The sequence below is a fragment of the Podarcis bocagei genome (genome assembly GCF_964188305.1).
Source record: "Podarcis bocagei genome assembly, chromosome: 8".
NCBI classification, from domain to species: domain Eukaryota; kingdom Metazoa; phylum Chordata; class Lepidosauria; order Squamata; family Lacertidae; genus Podarcis; species Podarcis bocagei.
In genome coordinates this window covers 89,926,936-89,948,156 of record NC_138133.1, presented here as the reverse complement: position 1 = coordinate 89,948,156, position 21,221 = coordinate 89,926,936, and the positions used below count along the sequence as shown (strand labels likewise).

At 47.2% G+C, this 21,221-nt stretch overlaps 1 protein-coding gene across 1 annotated transcript in view; it reads right to left on the bottom strand.

The window, feature by feature from the left end:
* Positions 1-21,221, bottom strand: part of RHPN1 (rhophilin Rho GTPase binding protein 1) — a 57,907-nt gene that overhangs the window by 24,175 nt on the left and 12,511 nt on the right. The window contains exons 2-6 of the mRNA XM_081204619.1: positions 17,525-17,640; positions 9,754-9,882; positions 6,380-6,455; positions 4,486-4,563; positions 1,643-1,767 (exon numbers count right to left, since the gene is read on the bottom strand). Of these exons, the coding sequence (XP_081060745.1) occupies positions 1,643-1,767; positions 4,486-4,563; positions 6,380-6,455; positions 9,754-9,882; positions 17,525-17,640 (524 nt within the window). The remainder of the gene's footprint in view (positions 1-1,642; positions 1,768-4,485; positions 4,564-6,379; positions 6,456-9,753; positions 9,883-17,524; positions 17,641-21,221) is intronic.

Sequence of the window (21,221 nt, the reverse complement as noted above, 5' to 3'; positions counted from 1 at the left end):
CTAAAGTTAAATCCCTAGTACAGTGGTACCTCTGGTTGCGAACGGGATCCATTCCAGAGGCCCGTTCGCAACCTGAGCAGAACGCAACCTGTGTCTGCGCATTTGCGGGTTGCGATTCGCCGCTTCTACGCATGCGCGTGACGTCATTTTGAGCATCTGCGCATGCACGGGCGGCAGAACCCAGAAGTAACTCTTTCTGGTACTTCCAGGTCGCAGCGGGACGCAACCTGAAAAGATTACCTGGAGTACTGTGTCCAGTTCTGGGCACCACAGTTCAAGAAGGACACTGACAAACTGGAACGTGTCCAGAGGAGGGCAACCAAAACGGTCAAAGGCCTGGAAACGATGCCTTATGAGGAACGGCTAAGGGAGCTGGGCATGTTTAGCCTGGAGAAGAGGAGGTTAAGGGGTGATATGATAGCCATGTTCAAATATATAAAAGGGTGTCACATAGAGGAGGGAGAAAGGTTGTTTTCTGCTGCTCCAGAGAAGCGGACAGGGAGCAATGGATCCAAACTACAAGAAAGAAGATTCCACCTAAACATTAGGAAGAACTTCCTGACAGTAAGAGCTGTTTGACAGTGGAATTTGCTGCCAAGGAGTGTGGTGGAGTCTCCTCCTTTGGAGGTCTTTAAGCAGAGGCTTGACAACCATATGTCAGGAGTGCTCTGATGGTGTTTCCTGCTTGGCAGGGGGTTGGACTCGATGGCCCTTGTGGTCTCTTCCTACTCTAAGATTCTATGATTTAAACCGAAGCGTCTTTAACCCGAGGTATGACTGTACTTCAAGACTCCCATAAAAGTGCCTGGCTTAAAACCGTCTATCCAAAACCTCACTCTTGTGGCCTATCCCCACAACACCTATTCACTATGGGCCCTGCTAAAGCAAACAGTCTAATTGGTCAACGTCTAAAAGATATTGAACATCAGAACAACCTGGCCACTATAAGGAAATTCTGCCCTTGGTATGTTCATAGTCCACCTCTCCATTTTGATTCTCTGGCCCCATATCTGCATAAACTTATTATCCCAAAATACAGACGTGCTTTCACACTTGAACCATAGAATTGTAGTGTTGGAATGTCCCCCCAGTGCAGGAATCTCAGCTAAAGCATCCAGGACAGAGGGGCTTCCAATCTCTACTCAAACGCCTCCAAGGGAGGAGAGCCCACAACCCCCCAAAGGAGTCCGTACAAACAGCTCTTACCCTCCCAAAAAATCCTGATGGACAGCCTTGTGGGATTAGATAACTGAATCTTGCTGCTTCGGGATGAAATACTAGCAGTACTGAAGAATAAAGCATGCTGATCATACAGACAAACACCCGTTGTTTGCCTTGAACTTTAATATTCCTTGGAGTTTTAAAGCAGAGGTTGGACGGTCACTCGCCAGGGAATCTTTGGCTGCGATTCCTGCACTGCAGGTGGGGGGGGGCTGGAATAGAGGGCCTTTGGGTGTCCCTTCAAGCTGCACAGTTTTATGATTCTAGGAGCTTGGGTCACGTTTCTAAGCACGGAAGCCCTGTTCGCAAGGCAATCCCCTGCAGGGGGGGTTGGTTGGGCCGGACCAGGCTTGCCACCCCCACCCCACCCCCGCCAGGTCTTCCCCGTCCGCTCGGCAAGACCAGGAGAGGCCCAACTGACCAGTGGAAGAAAATCCCCAGGTTCTTGTTGGGAGGGAAGAAGCGGTTGTCCAGGAAGTACAGCTGGCTGTAGTATTCCATGAGCAGCTCCAGGCCTGCCTCGTTCCGGCTGGGGGTGCGCATGGCCTGGAAAGAAGGGGAAAGGGGAGGGGAAAGGAGAGAGAGAGAGAGAGAGAGAGAGAGAGAGAGAGAGAGAGAGAGAGATGGAAACCTGGTCAGTGCAGACAATACTAAGCTAAGTGGAGCCACGGTCTGACTCGGAGCAAGGCAGCTGCCTACATACATATCAGATCCATGGGGACTAGAGCCTTGCTTTTTATATTTAGGAGAGGGGGCCATGAGGTCATAAATGCACTCTTCGCTGGCTGCAGGGATAAACATGCATGTTGTAGCAATAATATATTTCTTTTCCCACAAGCAGTGTCGTCGTTTTGGCAAGGGAAATTGTGCCAAACCGAACAGCAAGCCTGCAAGTGTTACTGAAAAGGAGTTCAGGGATATTTTTGAAAGATAATTTTATAAGTTGTGTGATTGCTTCTCAATTTATACAGTCATACCTTGTATTACATTTGCTTCACGTTGCGGATTTTCAAGTTACGAACACGGCAAAACCGGAATTGTTTACTTCTGGGTTTGCCGAGTGCGCACAACAGTGCTCTATTGCGCTTCGCGCACATGCAGTAGCGGCAATCTACTTACAGACTTTCCGCACCCCAAAACGGATCGTGTTCATAAATAAAGGTACCATTGTATTGCATTTTTTTACTCACTCTTGTTTTATTGATTATAGTTTATTGTGATTGTTAAGAGCGAATTTCTGTTCAATTATTGTTTGCCGATATTTTTTGCGTGCTATTATATTCTAATGAATTATTGAATTTTACTTTATTTGACATAAGTTGTTCATTTAAAAGTTACAACAATTTTGCACTGGGCCAGATTGTTACAAGGTGTGCGATCTTTGTGGTTTCTTCAGCTTGCACTGTAATACAGAAGGCAGTACAGTGGTACCTCGGGTTACATACGCTTCAGGTTACATATGCTTCAGGTTACAGACTCCGCTAACCCAGAAATAATACCTCAGGTTAAGAGCTTTGCTTCAGGATGAGAACAGAAATCGTGCTCCGGCGGCACGGCAGAAGCAGGAGGCCCCACTAGCTAAAGTGGTGCTTCAGGTTAAGAACAGTTTCAGGTTAAGTATGGACATCTGGAACGAATTAAGTACTTAACTCGAAGTACCACTGTATATAAATTAAAAGGGAAATGAAATGAAATGTTCCCCACACTGCAGATGGAGAAAGCTGAGAGGGGTTTGCCGAAATCCCCAAGGCAAGCTTGATGCACGGACTTCCGAAAATGTGGCTCAGTCCCTCGGCTACTATCCCTCGCCTGCTGCTCTACATGGATGCTCTTGGACCCGGGTACAAGGCAGGCAGGTGCGGATAAGGGCTGGGTGAGATCAGCTTTCCAACATCGCAGTATATCAACCAGCCATTTTTTTACTCACTCCTGCAATATACCACGAAATGGAAAACACAAGCTGCTGTGGCCTCAAGCCTTCAAACCGCCAGATGAAACTGCTGCATCTCTAACCGCGGGAGCAGAGGCCATTTCAGCTCAAAACCTAGCAGGCTGGGACAACGTAGCTTGTTTGTACGGCTCAGCTGGGGCGCAGGAGGGTTTCCCATCCCCAACAGAGCCAGCGCCGGGCTGGGGGATCCTTTAACTGCTCGGCTGAGGGAAGCGGCAACCACACACTCCTCAGCTGAGCAGTTTAAATATGCAGAGGAAGGAACAAGCTGTATCAGCGCCTCACCAATTTAGCTTTCTTCTCCCTCTGCGCAGTACAGTGGAACCTCTACATATGGACATAATCCGTTCCGGAGGTCCATCCTCTGGTCGAAACGGATGCTAGAAGAGGCGTATTGTGCGCGTGCGCAGTTGGCAGCAGTGCGCTTCAGCGCACGCGCAGATGGCAGAAGCCACTTCTGTGCATATCGTGGCAAATGCGGTGTTTACTTCCGGATTTGCCGCGGACGCAACTTGGAACATCCGCGAGTCGAGGCGTGTGCAAGTCGAGGTTCCACTGTATGAGGGCAGAGGGGATGGCGGTTTCAGCCAGCAATGAATCACTTGTGGAACGGCCACTGCTCCAGAGTCTGTCTGCTAGAAAGGCTCAGTGGAGGAAGTCGCTAGCGGAGGGACTCAGGAGCGGTGGCGGTTTCGCCGGCGATACACCTCTGAGTGAAGCCAGCTGAGGGTATGCTCTTCATACCCGTCCTGGGTGATATAGCGATATATCGCCCAGGCCTAGTGCAGATGAAGTCAAGGATGTGGCAGTAAACACCTCCATTTCGTGCTTCACCATAATAATCATAATAATAATTTGATTATTTATACCCTGTCCATCTGGCTGGGTTTCCACAGCCACTCTGGGCAGCTCCCAGCAGAATATTAAAAACACAATAAAACACCAGACATTAAAAACTTCCCTAAACAGGGCTGCCTTCAGATAAGTCAGATAATTGTTTATTTCCTTGACATCTGATGGGAGGGAGTTCCACAGGGCAGGTGCCACCACCGAGAAGGCCCTCTGCCTGGTTCCCTGTAACTTGGCTTCTCGCTGTGAGGGAACCACCACAAGGCCCTTGGCGCTGGACCTCTGGAGGCTGAACGATGGTGGTGGAGATGCTCCTTCAGGTCTACTGGGCCATTGAGGCTGTTTAGGGCTTTAAAGGTCAACACCAACACTTTGAATTGTGCTCGGAAACGTACTGGGAGCCTAAGGACAATCAGGGACCCAGAGCACTGCAGGCTATTTCTCAAGAGCAAAGCTGCACTCACCTGCCGCAGCTCCACGAGGTCTTTGATCTCGCTTTCGTACAAGGCACCGTCCTCGCCATAGTGCTCCCAGATCATCTCCTGGGAGGGCAGGAACAGAAAACAAGAAGAGGTTGCTCTGGCAGCTACTGATCTGCCTAAACACAGTTTCTATACTGATCCCATACATTTCCACCCTTAAGAACGTAAGAGGACCCTCCTGGATCAGGCCAATGGCCCATAAAGTCCAGCATCCTGTTCTCACGGTGACCAACAAGATAATAATAATAATAATAATAATAATAATAATAATAATAATAATAATAATAATAATAATAATAATAATAATAATAATAATAATTTATTATTTATACCCTGCCACTCTGGGCGGGTTTCCCCAGCCACTCTGGGCGGCTTCCAACAAAATATTAAAATACAGTGGTCTGTTAAACAAGCTTCCCTAAACAGGGTTGCCTTCAGATGTCTTCTAAAAGTCTGGGTAATAAATAGATACCCATTTTGGGAAACCTGCAAGTAGGATTCGCGCACAAGAGCAACTCTCCTCCCCTCTAGTTTCCAAAAACCAGGATTCAGAAAAATTGCTGCCTCAGACCATGGAGGCAGAACAGTGGCTAGGAGCCATCGATAGCCGTCTCGTCCTCCACGAACTTGCCTGATCCTTTTTTAAAGCCATCCAAATCATCACTGCCTTCCATGGGAGTGAACTTCACAATATGCTATGCGTAGAATTTTGCTGGCTAAATGCCACCCGCCTCCACAAAACGACAACAAATTAACCTTGATCTAGCCTACTGCACGAACGCAAGGTTTAAATCCACTGTGTTTTGCCTCAGATTCCCATGTAGCGGCCTGGCTGAAAAAGATACCCTGCTCTGATGAGCATGCATGCACAAGAGGGAGTCTCCAGAGAGGGGGACCCTGGGCTTCTTAAGAAGCATCAGCCCCCCAAACACAATGTCTCCATTTCCCTGTGCTTAACTCTCCAAAAAAAAGGGACGCCGGTGTTGCTGTGGGTTAAACCACAGAGCCTAGGACTTTCCGATCAGAAGGTCGGCAGTTCGAATCCCTGCGACGGGGTGAGCTCCCGTTGCTCAGTCCCTGCTCCTGCCAACCTAGCAGTTCAAAAGCACGTCAAAGTGCAAGTAGATAAATAAGTACCACTCCGGCGGGAAGGTAAATGGCGTTTCCGTGCGCTGCTCTGGTTCGCCAGAAGCGGCTCAGTCATGCTGGCCACATGACCCAGAAGCTGTACGCTGGCTCCCTCGGCCAATAAAGCAAGATGAGCGCCACAACCCCAGAGTCGGCCACGACTGGACCTAATGGTCAGGGGTCCCTTTACCCTTTAAGCCACAAATGGCAAAAGCAGGTGGAAAATAAAGTTACTGAATTGCTGTGCCACAATACTTAAAAATAGCAGATAACTACTATGATAACAAAGGGACGCGGGTGGCGCTGTGGGTTAAACCACAGAGCCTAGGACTTGCCGACTGGAAGGTCGGCGGTTCGAATTCCCGCAACGGGGTTAGCTCCCGTTGCTCGGTCCCAGCTCCTGCGCACCTAGCAGTTTGAAAGCATGTCAAAGTGCAAGTAGATAAATAGGTACCACTCCGGCAGGAAGGTAAACAGCGTTTCCGTGCGCTGCTCTGGTTCGCCAGAAGCGACTTAGTCATGCTGGCCACATGACCCGGAAGCTGTATGCCGGCTCCCTCGGTCAATAAAGCGAGATGAGCACAGCAACCCCAGAGTCGGCCACGACTGGACCTTTACCTTTAACTCTCCGAAGCCGGTCTTCGGAAGGCAGAATCGTCCCAGCAGAAGACTCCCCTACCCAGAGTGGCCGGGGAAACTCAGCCAGATGGGCGGGGTATAAATAATAAATTATTATATATAATTATACCTTCAGGGGTTCTGCCCAGTCCAGCTCCTTGGTCTCTTTGAGCCCCAGTGGGACCATGGGAACGCTGATGGAGTCACTGGGAGAGAGAAACAGATCACAGGTCAGGGGCAAGACATTTGCAAGGATGGAAGTGCAATTCCTAACTTTTTCAATCTTGAATCCAGTCCCCCCCCCCCATTTCTTTTTTTATAATAATTTTTTAAAGATAATTTTAAAATATTTTTTGTTGTTAAATCATTTTTATTAGTTTTTCAATAAAAAACATCCAATTAACATGTCAAACCCTAATCCAATAAAAATAAAAAAATCAAATAAAAAAACCATAAAATTATCTTCCAAATTGTAATTATTAATTTTGGGACTTCCCATAGCCTGGACCTTGAAGCGTAGCTCCAAATCTCAATCCTGCCTCTCGTCGTTATTTCCATATTTCCACTCTATTTTAACACTCTAAACTTCTTCTTTTTTATAATAATTTTTATTAAGTTTTACATTTTTATCCTAATAACAACCTATCATGTAACAAAAAATAATAATACAATTCCCAAATTTCCCCCGGCTTCCCTCAGCTTCCTCTTCTGGTTTCTTTACATATTAACTTCTCCTGCTTGCTTTGTATCTTAATCGTAAATTCTTTATATTAAATATTGTTATACTTTTACCATTTTAACATCACCTTTATAATTTCTATGTGGTTTTTTTTGTTAGTTGTGTTTACTCAAACCCTGCTAGTGAGTCCATTTCTTTACATTGTTTCTGTAAATACAACATAAATGGTTCCCAATCTCTATTGTCTTTGTCTCTAAGTCTTTCTGATAACTTCGCCATTTCAGCAAATGCCATCAATTTTTCTTGCCGTTCTTCTTGGTTGGTATTTCGTCGCTTTTCCATCTTTGGGCTAGGAGTATCCTAACCACGCTTGTAGCATACATGAAAAGTTTCCTCTTCTCTTTAGGCAAATCTTGACCTGGAATGCCTAATAAAAAGTTCCCCTCGTTTCTGCTGCATTTTGCAATTTTGTTTTTTGTTTTTTAAAAAAACCTTATGAAAAATCCTTCTTTTTTAAAATTTCATTTTAATACACCACAACAAAAATATGAAGATACACAAATATCCATCACCTCCTAACAACTAAAGAAGAAAATAAAAATAAAAAACACCAATATATTAAATATTACTCAATACATTTAACATAAAAATAACTTTTTCCTATATAGCTGACTTCCCATCTACTGCTTACTTCTATTTCTCATCCATCTTTCAACAGTTTTAGGACAAATTACATAAGAACTAGGGCTGCAATACGTCCGGATTTTTCCAGACACAGCTGGGAAATGGGCTCGATGGGTAGGACTCGAACCCAAGGCTTCAAGTTACAAGAAAGCAGATTCAGACTAAACATTCGGGGGGACGGACTTTCTGACAGTAAGAGCTGTTTGACCGTGGAACGGTCTCTTTTGGGAGGTTGTGGACTCTTCTTCCTTGGAGGTTTTTAAGCAAAGGTTGGGTGACCATCTGCCAATGATTCTTTGGCCGTGATCCCCGTGACTGCAGCCGGGTTGGACTAGATGACCCTCGGGGCCCTTCCACAACTCCACAGTAAATGCAATTATTTGCACCTTGGCGTCAGGTCAGGTTTGATACTGCAATTGTTCAGTGGCTTGTTAGAGTACCATTTCTATTTACTGTTGCTGCGTAATAGAATATAGATTTACTGAATGAATAAGGAGCCCAGGATGCTGAGAATACGTAGCAAACTTTCCCCTCTCACAGGGTGGAAAAAAGAGAGCTCCTCTTGCAGATCTTAAATAGAGACCTCAGACTGCAGAGACAGGAGAGGAAGTGCTGGGTGATAAATCAAAGAGGGAGTATAATTCAAGCTTGAAACGTTTGACTCAGCATCAGGGAGGGTCATCTCTTTTTGCAAGCCTAAAAATGAAGGAAAAGAGCTTTGCAGAGGCAAAGGACCCAGTGGCGTAGCGTGGGGGGTGCAGGGGGGGCTGGCCGCACTGGGCGCAACATCGGGGGGGGGCGCACTCACACTCGCAGCTCTCTGCCCCTACCGGGTTAGGGGGCGCAAATTACTTGCCCCGGGTGCTGACAACCCACGCTACGCCACTGAAAGGACCAGCTCTTAAGATGAGGAAGTTGGGGCAGCGATTCTTTCAAAGTAATTAAGTTGCTTTAAACCTGCACAAAGGACTAGCTTCTTTTAATAATAATAGTAATAAAGCCAGCAGTGATTTTTTTAAAAAAGCAAAACCAGCTTTGTAAATGGCAAGGGACTAAGGGGAAGATGCAGCCAGAACCTCCAGGTTTCCATCCAAAAATTAGCTTCCTGTGTGGTCTAATTTATTTATTACAGTCGTATTCCACATTTTTCTCCAAGGAGCTCAAGGTGATGTATAATAATTAATAATAATAATAATAATAATAATAATAATAATAATAATAATAATAATAATAATAATAAATTATTTATACCCCGCCCATCTGGCTGAGTTTCCCCAGCCACTCTGGGCGGCTTCCAATCAAGTGTTAAAAACAATACAGCGTTAAATATTAAAAACTTCCCTAAACGGGGCTGCCTTCCGATGTCTTTTAAAGAGAAGATAGCTGCTTATTTCCTTCACATCTGGAGGGAGGGTGTTCCACAGGGCAGGCGCCACCACCGAGAAGGCCCTCTGCCTGGTTCCCTGTAACCTCACTTCTCACAGCGAGGGAACCACCAGAAGGCCCTCAGAGCTGGATCTCAGTGTTTGGGCTGGATGATGGGGGTGGAGACGCTCCTTCAGGTATACTGGACCGAGGCGGTTTAGGGCTTTAAAGGTCAGCACCAACACTTTGAATTGTGCTCGGAAACGCACTGGGAGCCAGTGTAGGTCTTTCAAGACCGGTGTTATGTGGTCTCGGTGGCCGCTCCCAGTCACCAGTCTAGCTGCCGCATTCTGGATTAATTGCAGTTTCCGGGTCACCTTCAAAGGTAGCCTCACGTACAGCACATTGCAGTAGTCCAAGCGGGAGATAACCAGAGCATGCACCACTCTGGGGAGACAGTCCGCGGGCAGGAAGGGTCTCATCCTGCGTACCAGATGGAGCTGGTAGACAGCTGCCCTGGACACAGAACTGACCTGCGCCTCCATGGACAGCTGTGAGTCCAGAATGACTCCCAGGCTGCGCACCTGGCCCTTCAGGGGCAGAGTTACCCCATTCAGGACCAGAGAGTCCTCCACACCTGCCCGCCTCCTGTCCCCCCAAAACATTACCTCTGTCTTGTCAGGATTCAACCTCAATCTGTTAGCTGCCATCCATCCTCCACATGGGCTCTGGTCCCAAAATTTGGGGGCAACTGCTGCCACCTGCCACCCTCTTACCTGTCATTCTGATAGACATCCATGCAGCTGTTCAGCTCCTCCAATTCCTCCTTTAGTAGTTGTAGGTTGGAGTTGACGTAACTGAGTTCTAAGGCAACCGTTTCCTTTACTTTGTGGTTATTGGTGGCCCTAAAAAAAACAAAGGAGGAAGAAAACATCACCTTATTCATCCTACTTGTTTCACACCTATCTGCAAAGGGGCTAACCTTGCAGAGCTGCTGCCAGTCCGTGTAGACAATATTGAGTTAAATGGACTGATGGTCTGATTCAGCATGAGGCAGCTTCCTATTATTACCACCATTATTATTAATAATAATTTATTACCCGCCTTCCACCTTAAAGTCCCAATAGGGGCTACAGCATTAAAAACAACTTAAAGCAACTTGCAGCCCTAACAATAAGGTGTCCTAAAAACTTGAACTTCTGGTGCCAAAGGCCAGGGTAAAGAGGTACATCCTCAGCATTCACCAAAAGCTGCGCACCACATAGGGGCCACCACAGAGAAGGCCCCGTCTCTCTGCCAATCAGGGCAACCGAGAGGATCTGTAAGGAGGGAGTCTTTCAGATATTTGGGACCCAGGTCATTTAGGGCTTCAAACACCAATGTGAGCACTTTGAATTGGGCCCGGAAGCAAATTGGCGACCAGCGCAGCTGTTTTAAAACAGGGGTTGCGCGAGATCTACTAGATCTACTACCCAGATGATAATCTGCCTGCTGCATTTTGGAGCAACTCAATTTTCCGAGTCGTCTCCAAGGGCAGCCCAATGGAGAGCGTGTTGCAGTAATCTAACCTGGAGAGCACAGAGTACACGCGCTCTTTTGCCCACTACACTGCCCTGGGCATCCACACAGGTCTCAGCTGGATGCAAAGATAAAACTTTATTCGCATTAGCCAATGGCCAGAGCAACAATAAAACATTACAGTATACACAGAAAAGGAAATTTGACTCGCTTTTTCCATACAAAGGGTGGCAAACATATACCAACAGCCTTAGAAGTCTTCTAAGCTAAACCCCGAGCACAGCTACTATACGGGGCTCAGATTTGGACCTTAGCACTTGGGAAGCTGATCAATCAAAGTTTCTAAGGCAGATTTTTTCTGTACCGCCATACGTCCCAAACACATTATTGAGACTGGAGGCAAGTCTCCCTTCAGTAGAAGTATGGACTTGGCAAAGAACTCTTAACTTCTGGCTCCGCCTAAACTCAAATCCTCCCAGTTTACTATCCCTAGTACTTCAAGACTCCCATAAAAGTGCCTGGCTTAAAACCGTCTATCAAAAACTTCACTCTTGTGGCCTGTCCCCACAACACCTACTCACTATGGGCCCCACTAAAGCAAACTCCCTGCTTATTTAACTCATATGCAGAATTCACCATGCAAAAGGCTGGGCTGGATGAATCCCTAGCCAGAATTAAGATTGCCGGAAGAAATATCAACAACCTCAGATATGCAGATGATACAACCTTGATGGCAGAAAGTGAGGAGGAATTAAAGAACCTTTTAATGAGGGTGAAAGAGGAGAGCGTAAAATATGGTATGAAGCTCAACATCAAAAAAACGAAGACCATGGCCACTGGGCCCATCACATCCTGGCAAATAAAAGGGGAAGAAACGGATGCAGTGAGAGATTTTACTTTCTTGGGCTCCATGATCACTGCAGATGGTGACAGCAGTCACAAAATTAAAAGATGCCTGCTTCTTGGGAGAAAAGCAATGACAAACCTAGACAGCATCTTAAAAAGCAGAGACATCACCTTGCCGACAAAGGTCCGTATAGTTAAAGCTCTGGTTTTCCCAGTAGTGATGTATGGAAGTGAGAGCTGGACCATCAAGAAGGCTGATCGCCAAAGAATGGATGCTTTTGAATTCTGGTGCTGGAGGAGACTCTTGAGAGTCCCATGGACTGCAAGGAGATCAAACCTCTCCATTCTGAAGGAAATCAGCCCTGAGTGCTCACTGGAAGGGCAGATCCTGAAGCTGAGACTCCAATACTTTGGCCACCTCATGAGAAGAGAAGACTCCTTGGAAAAGACCCTGATGTTGGGAAAGATGGAGGGCGCAAGGAGAAGGGGATGACAGAGGACGAGATGGTGGGACAGTGTTCTCGAAGCTACCAGCATGAGTTTGACCAAAGTGCGGGAGGCAGTGGAAGACAGGAGTGCCTGGCGTGGTCTGGTCCAGGGGGTCACGAAGAGTCGGACACGACTAAACGACTAAACAACAACAACAAAGCAAACAGGTCTCAGTTAGCCTGGGCCCCGAAAGACAGAGGAAGTCTCTGCGGCCCGGCTTCCCATCCCCTTGTGATGCCTGGAAACTGCTATTTCCAAAGCACAGCAGCTCCAGCACTGCAGATGACAACAGAGAATTATTTCATCACTCCCTGTTGCAGAGTGCCATGGGGAGGGTCCCTTCTGCAGCTCTGGAGGAGTTTGGGGTCGGCGACCCAGAAGATGCCTCTCAGCTCCCAGGACATCCGGTGTTTTGCTCCTCAATTATTTCCTGAAGCTGACACAGAGCCTCCTGTGCATTCTTCCAAATCTAGGAGGGCGGCAGGGTTAAGCATCCCAGACTCCCACACTCCCGGCAATCTGCTTCGGCTTTCGATTCCCTGCTTGAGAAAAGGAGCGTGCAAGCGATTTGCCCCTCGCCTTCTCACGTCCTGCTAACCTAGCAAGTTTTATGTTGCCTTGAGGAAGCTAAAGCCAGGAAAGGAGAAAGCCTCTCAATTGTTTTCTTTTTTATTTTAAAAAAGCATGTTCCTAGGGGATCTGTCAATAGAAAAGCATGTTTTCCAACATATTTCCCGGTTCCCCTTAAAACTGTTCCTTCCAACCACTGATTCTCCATTTAAACACAGGCACAAAAATATCCGAACCTGCACGATGAACTGCTGCCCCAACAGAATCTGTGATGGAAGTTCTCCCTAAACACCCATCAGCATTTCAGGGTGAATTATTCCAAATAAACACATGGTTATACAATCTTGCATTACAGACACGTTTTTGTAAGCCAACTCCTAAAAATAATATTTTATTTATACCCTGCCCATCTGGGTGGGTTGCCCCAGCCACTCTGGGCGGCTTCCAACATACGTAAAAATAATAATCAAACATCAAACATTAATAGCAAGAATCTAAGAAAAAGTCACAATAATTATTATTGTGTTTTTAATATTCTTTTGGGAGCCACCCAGAATGGCTGGGGAAACCCAGCCAGATGGGCAGGGTATAAATAAATAATAATAATAATAATAATTATTATTATTTTAAAATAAACAACTTATATCAAATAAATCAATATTTAATAATCCACTAGAATTCAATAGTAAACAGTAACAGAAATGCAACTTCTTCAGTGATTTTAATCAATGCCTTTTTCTGCACATTTTGTCCCAGTAAACACATTTTGCATTACTCGTCTGGATTGGAGAATTGCAAAATTCAAGGAAGTGTGGGTTTCAGAGGATAGCTGTGTCTTGGAATCTGCATGTTCAGTTTGCTTTGAAGTAACAACTGCAGCGAGTTTCTTCCCCATCTGTTACCTGACTTGCACTTCTGCAGCTGCTGCAATCTTCCCTCCCTTGCCCCAGCTCACCTGTCAACCCCTGACCTCTCCAAAGGCTGCTGAGGAGGCCAGAACCAGTCTGGGAAGCTGCTGAGTCACTTCTGTGCTCCGTGAATCAGATCCTAACCCTGTCACAGCTCATACGATGCTAGTTTTGCCTTCCAAACACAGAATCCGAGCTGAACTTTCTGGGCACAGATCAGAATGTCCTGGAAGGGTTGAGGGGTGTGTGACTGGCTGGCTAGGACTCTGAACAGGAACCAAACCACGCTGCAACACTTCGTTGCAGTTTGCAATGTTTAACGGATGCATTTATCAAACATTTCTTTTCTGGGTGGCCTTTCACCCCTAAAGGAAAGTCACCACTGATGCAGTTTCAGGAAGTACTATCGCAAAGCAGGGGTTTTGTTTAAAGAGTTCTATTCAAGAATGAAAACATGCATCCCCAAACCCCGGGAAATGCTCTATGTTTGCAGATCAAGAGCACGCTCAGCACTCCCAGAGCCCATGCTGGGAGCTTAAATGCTCTTTCCACACGAAGAACCCCAGGCAAGAGACGCGGGTGGCGCTGTGGGTTAAACCACAGAGCCTAGGACTTGCTGATCAGAAGATCAGCGGTTCGAATCCCCACGACGGAGTGAGCTCCCATTGCTCGGTCCCTGCTCCTGTCAACCTAGCAGTTCGAAAGCACGACAAAGTGCAAGTAGATATGTAGGTACTGCTCCAGCGGGCGTTTCCGTGCGCTGCTCTGGTTCGCCAGAAGCAGCTTAGTCATGCTGGCCACATGACCCGTAGGCTGTACGCTGACTCCCTCGGCCAATAAAGCGAGATGAGTGCCGCAACCCCAGAGTTGGCCACGACCGGACCTAATGGTCAGGGGTCCCTTTACCTTTACCTTACCCCAGGCAAACCTAGCATGGAAAGAGCTTTTAAGCTCCCTGCCTTGCTTGGGGCAAGACCATCGCCAGATTTACGTATAAGCTAAGCAAAGTATAGATTAGGTCCCCACTCTCTTGGGGGCCCCAGAAAAATTTAAAAGGAAAAAAACCCTGGATGTACAGTGGTACCTTGGATTACAGATGCTTCAGGTTACAGATGCTTCAGGTTTCAGACTCTGCTAACACAGAAATAGTACCCTGAGTTAAGAACTTTGTTTCAGGATGAGAACAGAAATCGTGCGGCAGTGGGAGGCCCCATTAGCTAAAGTGGTACCTCAGGTTAAAAACAGTTTCAGGTTAAGAACAGACCTCCAGAACGAATTAAGTTCTTAACCCGAGGTACCACTGTACATTTCCAAAATTTAAGATAAAAAACAAATAAAATAAAACCTACATACAGCAACAGTGTTTTGTGTCGTGTAGGCTCCTATGATATAAGTCCCACCTGCTGGCCTGCTCCCTAAAATACCACTGGTTTGCTCCTTTCTATATATAGGGTGCCTACATTTTGCATGGACTGGTTGCATGGCAACATGGGCAAATGGCTTGAGATACCTATTAGGTCCATAAATTACCCTATAGCATATAAAAAGGTAAAGGGACCCCTGACCGTTAGGTGCAGTCGCGGACAACTCGGGTTGTGGCGCTCATCTCGCTTTATTGGCCGAGGGAGCCGGCGTACAGTTTCCGGGTCATGTGGCCAGCATGACTAAGCCGCTTCTGGCAAACCAGAGCAGCGCACGGAAATGCCGTTTACCTTCCCACCTGAGTGGTACCTATTTATCTACTTGCACTTTTTGGAGTGCTTTCGAAGTGCTAGATTGGCAGGAGCAGAGACCGAGCAACGGGAGCTCACCCTGTCGCGGGGATTCGAACCGCTATATTCAACACAAAAAAACCCAGTGACAATTTGTTGTTGACAAAGGACAGCTGGATGTCTAAAGGGCCCCATTACCTTCAGTAGCTTAGGGCCTCATCAAACCTACCGTAAATTTCGCTCCATAACACGCAGATTTTTCCTCCTAGAAAGTAAGGGGAAATGTCTGTGCGTGTTATGGAGCGAATGCCTACAGATGGCGGGGGAATCTGCTGCAGTCGTGAGCAGTCCGAGGCTCGCTTTGAAACAGCAAAGCGGGTGTAAGCGGCTCCTGTCAGCTAGCGGAGCCGGGGAGGAGGGAGAGAAGAAGAGCGGGAGTTGGCTGCTTTAAAACAACCCCTGCTCTCTGTCCCTGCCTGCAGTTTTTTGCTGTCCGATTTTGGATTAGCCACTGTAGGGGCTGTGTGTGTGTGCGTGCTTGAGCTATCGTTCTCTTCCTCCTGCTTCCCCTTCACTCTCCCTGCGCCCCTGCGACTTTAGAATCGACACTCTGTGTGTCTGTGTGTGTGTGAGGGATCGTTCTCCTTCTCTGCTTCCCGTTCACTCCCCCAGCGCCCCTGCGACTTCCAGCGCCCTGCAACTTTAGGGCCAGTTCTCTCTCTGCGTGTGTGTCTGTGTGTGTGTATTTTGACCTCACTGCGCTTGTTGGGGGAGAGTGTTGGTCGCAATTTTTCTTGATTTGTCTCAGAGTGGTTACTATCGTGGTTTCCTTGCCGGGGAGGAGGGAGAGAAGCAGAGCCTGCTTGTTTTAAAGGAGCAAAGCCGGAGAGGAGCCTCTCCTGCATTATTAGCAGCATCCTTCTCCACACACCCCACGCGTGCTCCTTGTCCCTTGAGTGCTTTTCCTTCCCTCCCCACTTAAAACGTGGTTACAAAGCACGGATCCACATGGATCCTCAGGATTTTTGCACTGGGTCACCCCAAATTCACCATCAGATCACATAGCATGTCCATGGCTACAGCCTGCACCAAAAAACACACGCACCCACTGTTTCATGGGGCCGCAATAACGTGGTTACAAAGCATGGGTCCACATGGATCCTCAGGATTTTTGCATTGGGCTGCCCCAAACCCACCGTCAAATCACATGTCTGTGGCCACAGCATGAACCACAAAAATCATACATCCACTGTTTCGTTTAGAATATTTTTTTCTTGTTTTCCTCCTCTAAAAACTACGTGCGTGTTATGGTCAGGTGTGTGTTATAGAACGAAAAATACGGTAAATCTGGCCCTGCAACATCCTCAAGGAAACCAGCTTTAGAAGGCGGGAGATGCTCGCGTGAGATCTCACAGACAGCCATGTGAGTTTTCACAAGAGCAGGGCTTGTCTGCCCCACAAAGCAAGGTGGAAAGCTTAAAAGCCCCTTCTGCACCAGAAAACCCCCTGGTGGAAAAGGGGTATTTAAGTTCTCCGCCTCACTTGCATTTAACTTGCAGGATTCTGACCAGCCAGCCTCCAACCAGTTGATATTGTGCAAGCTGCATCAAAGCTAGAGAGTGCTGAAGTCAGACTAAAAGCAAATAAATAATAAAACCGTAGGTAAAGGGACCCCTGACCATTAGGTCCAGTTGTGGCTGACTCTGGGGTTGCGGCGCTCATTTCGCTTTACTGGCTGAGGGAGCCGGCATACAGCTTCCGGATCATGTGGCCTGCATGACTAAGCCGCTTCTGGCGAACCAGAGCAGCGGACAGAAACACCGTTTACCTTCCTGCTGGAGTGGTACCTATTTATCTACTTGCACTTTGACGTGCTTTTGAACTGTTAGGCTGGCAGGAGCAGGGACTGAGCAACGGGAGCTCACCCCGCCAGTGTGGTGTAGTGGTTAAGAGTGATAGACTCGTAATCTGGTGAACTGGGTTCGCGTCTCCACTCCTCCACATGCAGCTGCTGGGTGACCTTGGGCCAGTCACACTTCTCTGAAGTCTCTCAGCCCCACTCACCTCACAGAGTGTTTGTTGTGGGGGAGGAAGGGAAAGGAGAATGTTAGCCGCTTTGAGACTCCTTCGGGTAGTGATAAAGCGGGATATCAAATCCCAACTCCTCCTCCTGTCCCAGGGATTCGAACCACCAACCTTCTGATTGGCAAGTCCTAGGCTCTGTGGTTTAACCCACAGCGCCACCCGCGTCCCTAATAAAACCTTAGGTTTACCAAAACGCTTTGGAACACTGCGCCCGACTTTCTGCATCACGGCAAAAGGTGCAGCGAGTCCTTGGGAAGCCCACGCCCCCCCCTATTATTATTTATTATATTTGCATACCACCCTTCATCCGTAGGTCTCAGGGCAGTTCACAGAGTTAGGTTTCTAGCCCTCAACATCTTGCAGATAAACCCGACGATAGAAAGGGAAAAACAACTGTATGGAGACGAAGAACAACAAACCTGAAGAGGTTCTCTGCCCCTGCCCGCATCCTCATCTCCTTGTTGATCTGCTGGTTGATTCGTGCCCGACGGTGCTGCAATTTGCTGCGCTGAGTCTGCACCAACGGATCACAGCCCTGTTGCAGAAAGAGGAGGAGAAACATTGCTTAGCACAGAGGGACTTCGATGAAAGGTCCCAGCTTCCATTCCTGGCATCTCCAGGAAGAAGGAGACAGCGGTGGCCTAGTGGTTAGAGCAGGGTTTCCCAAACTTGGGTCTCCAGCTGTTTTTGGACTACAACTCCCATCATCCCTAACTAGCAGGACCAGTGGCCATGGAATGATGGGAATTGTAGTCAAAAGACAGCTGGAGACCCAAGTTTGGGAAACACTGGGTTCGAGTGCTGGGCTAGGACCTGGGAGAGAGAGCAGGGTTCGAATTCCCCACTCAGCCACGAAGAGAGAGATAAAACTTTATTCGCATTAGCCAATGGCCATAGCAACAGTAAAACATTACAGTATACGCAGAAAAGGAAATTTGATATAAGAGCACGATTTAAAGTCCTGAATCAGCAGTCGGTTAGTGGCCCTTATTCTGATTGTCCCTGCCATGAACGAAGCAACCTTTGCTGTTTTCTGCTCGTTTTGATCTGATAGAAGGAAGCACGCTGTGGCAGTGGTTGAGCGCCCTGGGGTGGTTAATACGAGTGGGGTGACGATCTCGTTCCTCAGGTCCTTTTGCAACTTGGGGGTGAACTTGGCGTCCTTTTGATCCTTTCCTGCTCTGATTCCACGGTCCCCCTGCACGATCGCTGCAATTTCACAGACCATCGCTTCAGCGTTTTCATTTCTTGACTCTATTTAAAAATGAATTTGTTTTGCTCTTACCGTCCTCTGGCTTGCTGCTTATTAATTTGTCCTAATGTTAAGTGTGATCTTTAATCTTTCTGGGGCTTTGTCCGGAAAACTCCTGTCCATGGGCCCCTGACGAATGCAAATGAATAAATAAATGAAGTGTGAAATGAAGAGACCAAATACCGTATTTTTTGCTCTATAAGACTCACTTTTTCCCTCCTAAAAAGTAAGGGGAAATGTGTGTGCGTCTTATGGAGCGAGTGCAGGCTGTGCAGCTATTCCAGAAGCCAGAACAGCAAGAGGGATCACTGCTTTCGCTGCACAGCGATTCCTCTTGTTGTTCTGGCTTCTGAGATTCAGAATATTTTTTTTCTTGTTTTCCTCCTCCAAAAACTAGGTGCGCCTTATGGTCTGGTGCGTCTTATAGAGCAAAAAATACGGTAGCTTTCCAGTGGAGATGGAGACATAGAGACAGGTTTGCTCTGTGTCGGACTTTGGGGCTCTCCTGGAAAGTCTAAGGCGAAGCAACAGAATAATAACAAAAATTAAAAAATAATAATATTTATATTGTGCCCATCTGACTGGCTTGCCCCAGCCTCTCTGGGCCTCTTCCAACATAATAAAAACACAGAAACGTCAACCATTGAAAACTTCCTGATACAGTTACAGATAGGTAGCCGTGTTGGTCTGCCATAGTCAAAATAAAAAAATTCCTTCCAGTAGCACCTTAAAGACCAACTAAGTTAGTTCTTGGTATGAGCTTTCGTGTGCATGCACACTTCTTCAGATACACTGAAACAGAAGTTGCCAGGTCCTTCTATATAGTGAGAAGGTGGGGAGGGGTATTACTCAGAAGGGTGGTGGGAATGGGAGATTGGCAGATAGCTGAGATGAGTCGTCAACAGGCACATCTCAGCTATCTGCCAATCTCCCATTCCCACCACCCTTCTGAGTAATACCCCTCCCCACCTTCTCACTATATAGAAGGACCTGGCAACTTCTGTTTCAGTGTATCTGAAGAAGTGTGCATGCACACGAAAGCTCATACCAAGAACTAACTTAGTTGGTCTTTAAGGTGCTACTGGAAGGAATTTTTTTATTTTTCCTGATACAGAGCTGCCTTCAGATGTCTGGGGACGCTGATACTTTGAGCTCCTCCATCCTGTGCTCAGATGTGAAATTAAAACCATATATCCAAAAAAACCTTCCCCATATATCCTGGCTAAGTGCTGTTGCAAGTAACGTAACATTTCAATAACCTGGAGAATCTGACCAGAGTTGAAAATGGGCAGAAAAGAAATCTGGAGGGGTCCAACACTCCTCTCTGTCTCGTGCAACTTTCGAAAATGGGTAAGGTGACTATCTTGAGCATAAGGTTGCAATTCTGGGCAATGTTTACTGGGGAGTTGATTCCCACTGAATCCAGGGGGCTAGTCGTCCAAATAAAGGCTCTGGAATTTGCACACATTGGGAAAGGAAGGAGGTGGGGAGACAAGAGAAGAGACGTGGGCTTGTTTTTAAGCGCCCCCACAAAAAAAGAGGCGATTCAGTTTCCCCAGGGCTTGTGGCAATGTGCAACAAAAGCTCTTCCCATGTGAGAGGGGAAGATCTTTTTGTACTGATGAACGATTCCGGTAAATGACGACACATAGCTCTCAGGATTCCCAGAGGAGCAAAGAATAGGACCTTTGAGCAGGGTGGGTGCGTCAGAAACCCAGCGTGGAAGGCAGACGAGGCCCCACTTTCCTTGCAAGAGCACAAAGGGTCGGCGAGAGCCTTTGCAACACAGCCGAAGGGGGACAGGATTCCTTTTGGGCCAGGAACAAACTTGTTCCCTGTCCCGTCAAACAAATAAATGGCTCAGATTATTTAGGGGAGGGAAATGTAAGGGTCAGACCAAGTCCAAACCAAAGGCCAGGCAGAACAGTTCTGTCTTGCAGGCCCTGCAGAAAGATGTCAAGTCCCGCAGGGCCCTAGTCTCTTGTGACAGAGCGTTCCACCACGTTGGGGGCCAGTGCTGAAAAGGCCCTGGCCCTAGTTGAAGCCAATCTAACCTTCTTGAGGCTCAGGACCTCCAAAGTGTTGTTATTTGTGGACCTTAAGGTCCTCTGCGGGGCATACCAGGAGAGGCAGCCCCGTAGGTACGTGGGTCCTAGGCTGATGGATGAACTTTGATCTTTTAAAGCACTTAATGGTTAATAATAATAATTTTTATTATTTATACCCTGCACCAGTCACTCTGGGCAGCTTCCAACACATATAAAAACACCATAAAACATAAAACATTAAAAACTTCCCAATACAGAGCTGCCTTCCGATGTCTTCTAAAAGTCAGATAGTTGTTTATTTCCTTGACATCTGATGGGAGGGCGCCACCACCGAAAAGGTCCTCTGTTTGGTTCCCTGTCAGCGAGGGAACTACCAGAAGGCCCTCGGTGTTGGACCTCAGTGTCTGGGCTGAGCAATGGGGGTGGCGATGCTCCTTCAGGTCTACAGAGCCAAGGCCGTTTAGGGCTTTAAAGGTCAGCAGCAACACTTTGAATTGGGCTCAGAAACGTACTGGGAGCCAGTGTAGGTCTTTTAGGACTTTGGAATAGCCTGGAACAGCCACTCAGGTTGTGTTGTGCTGCCTTTCTAAAGGAGTGCCGACGTATCTTTTATTTTCTTTTGTTCCCGCGGCTGCCGGTTCAGGTTGCATATCTTTAAAAGAAAACCAAAACACTTCACACACACAACAAAACCAACCCCTGGAAATTTATGAGGCCTGGGTGGGTCCTTAAGTTACATGAGCGGAGCTGAGCAGTGAAATTTATTGCCTCTGAGAGAGGAGGATTAGGAAGGCGATCTATAAAGGAGCAGCAAGG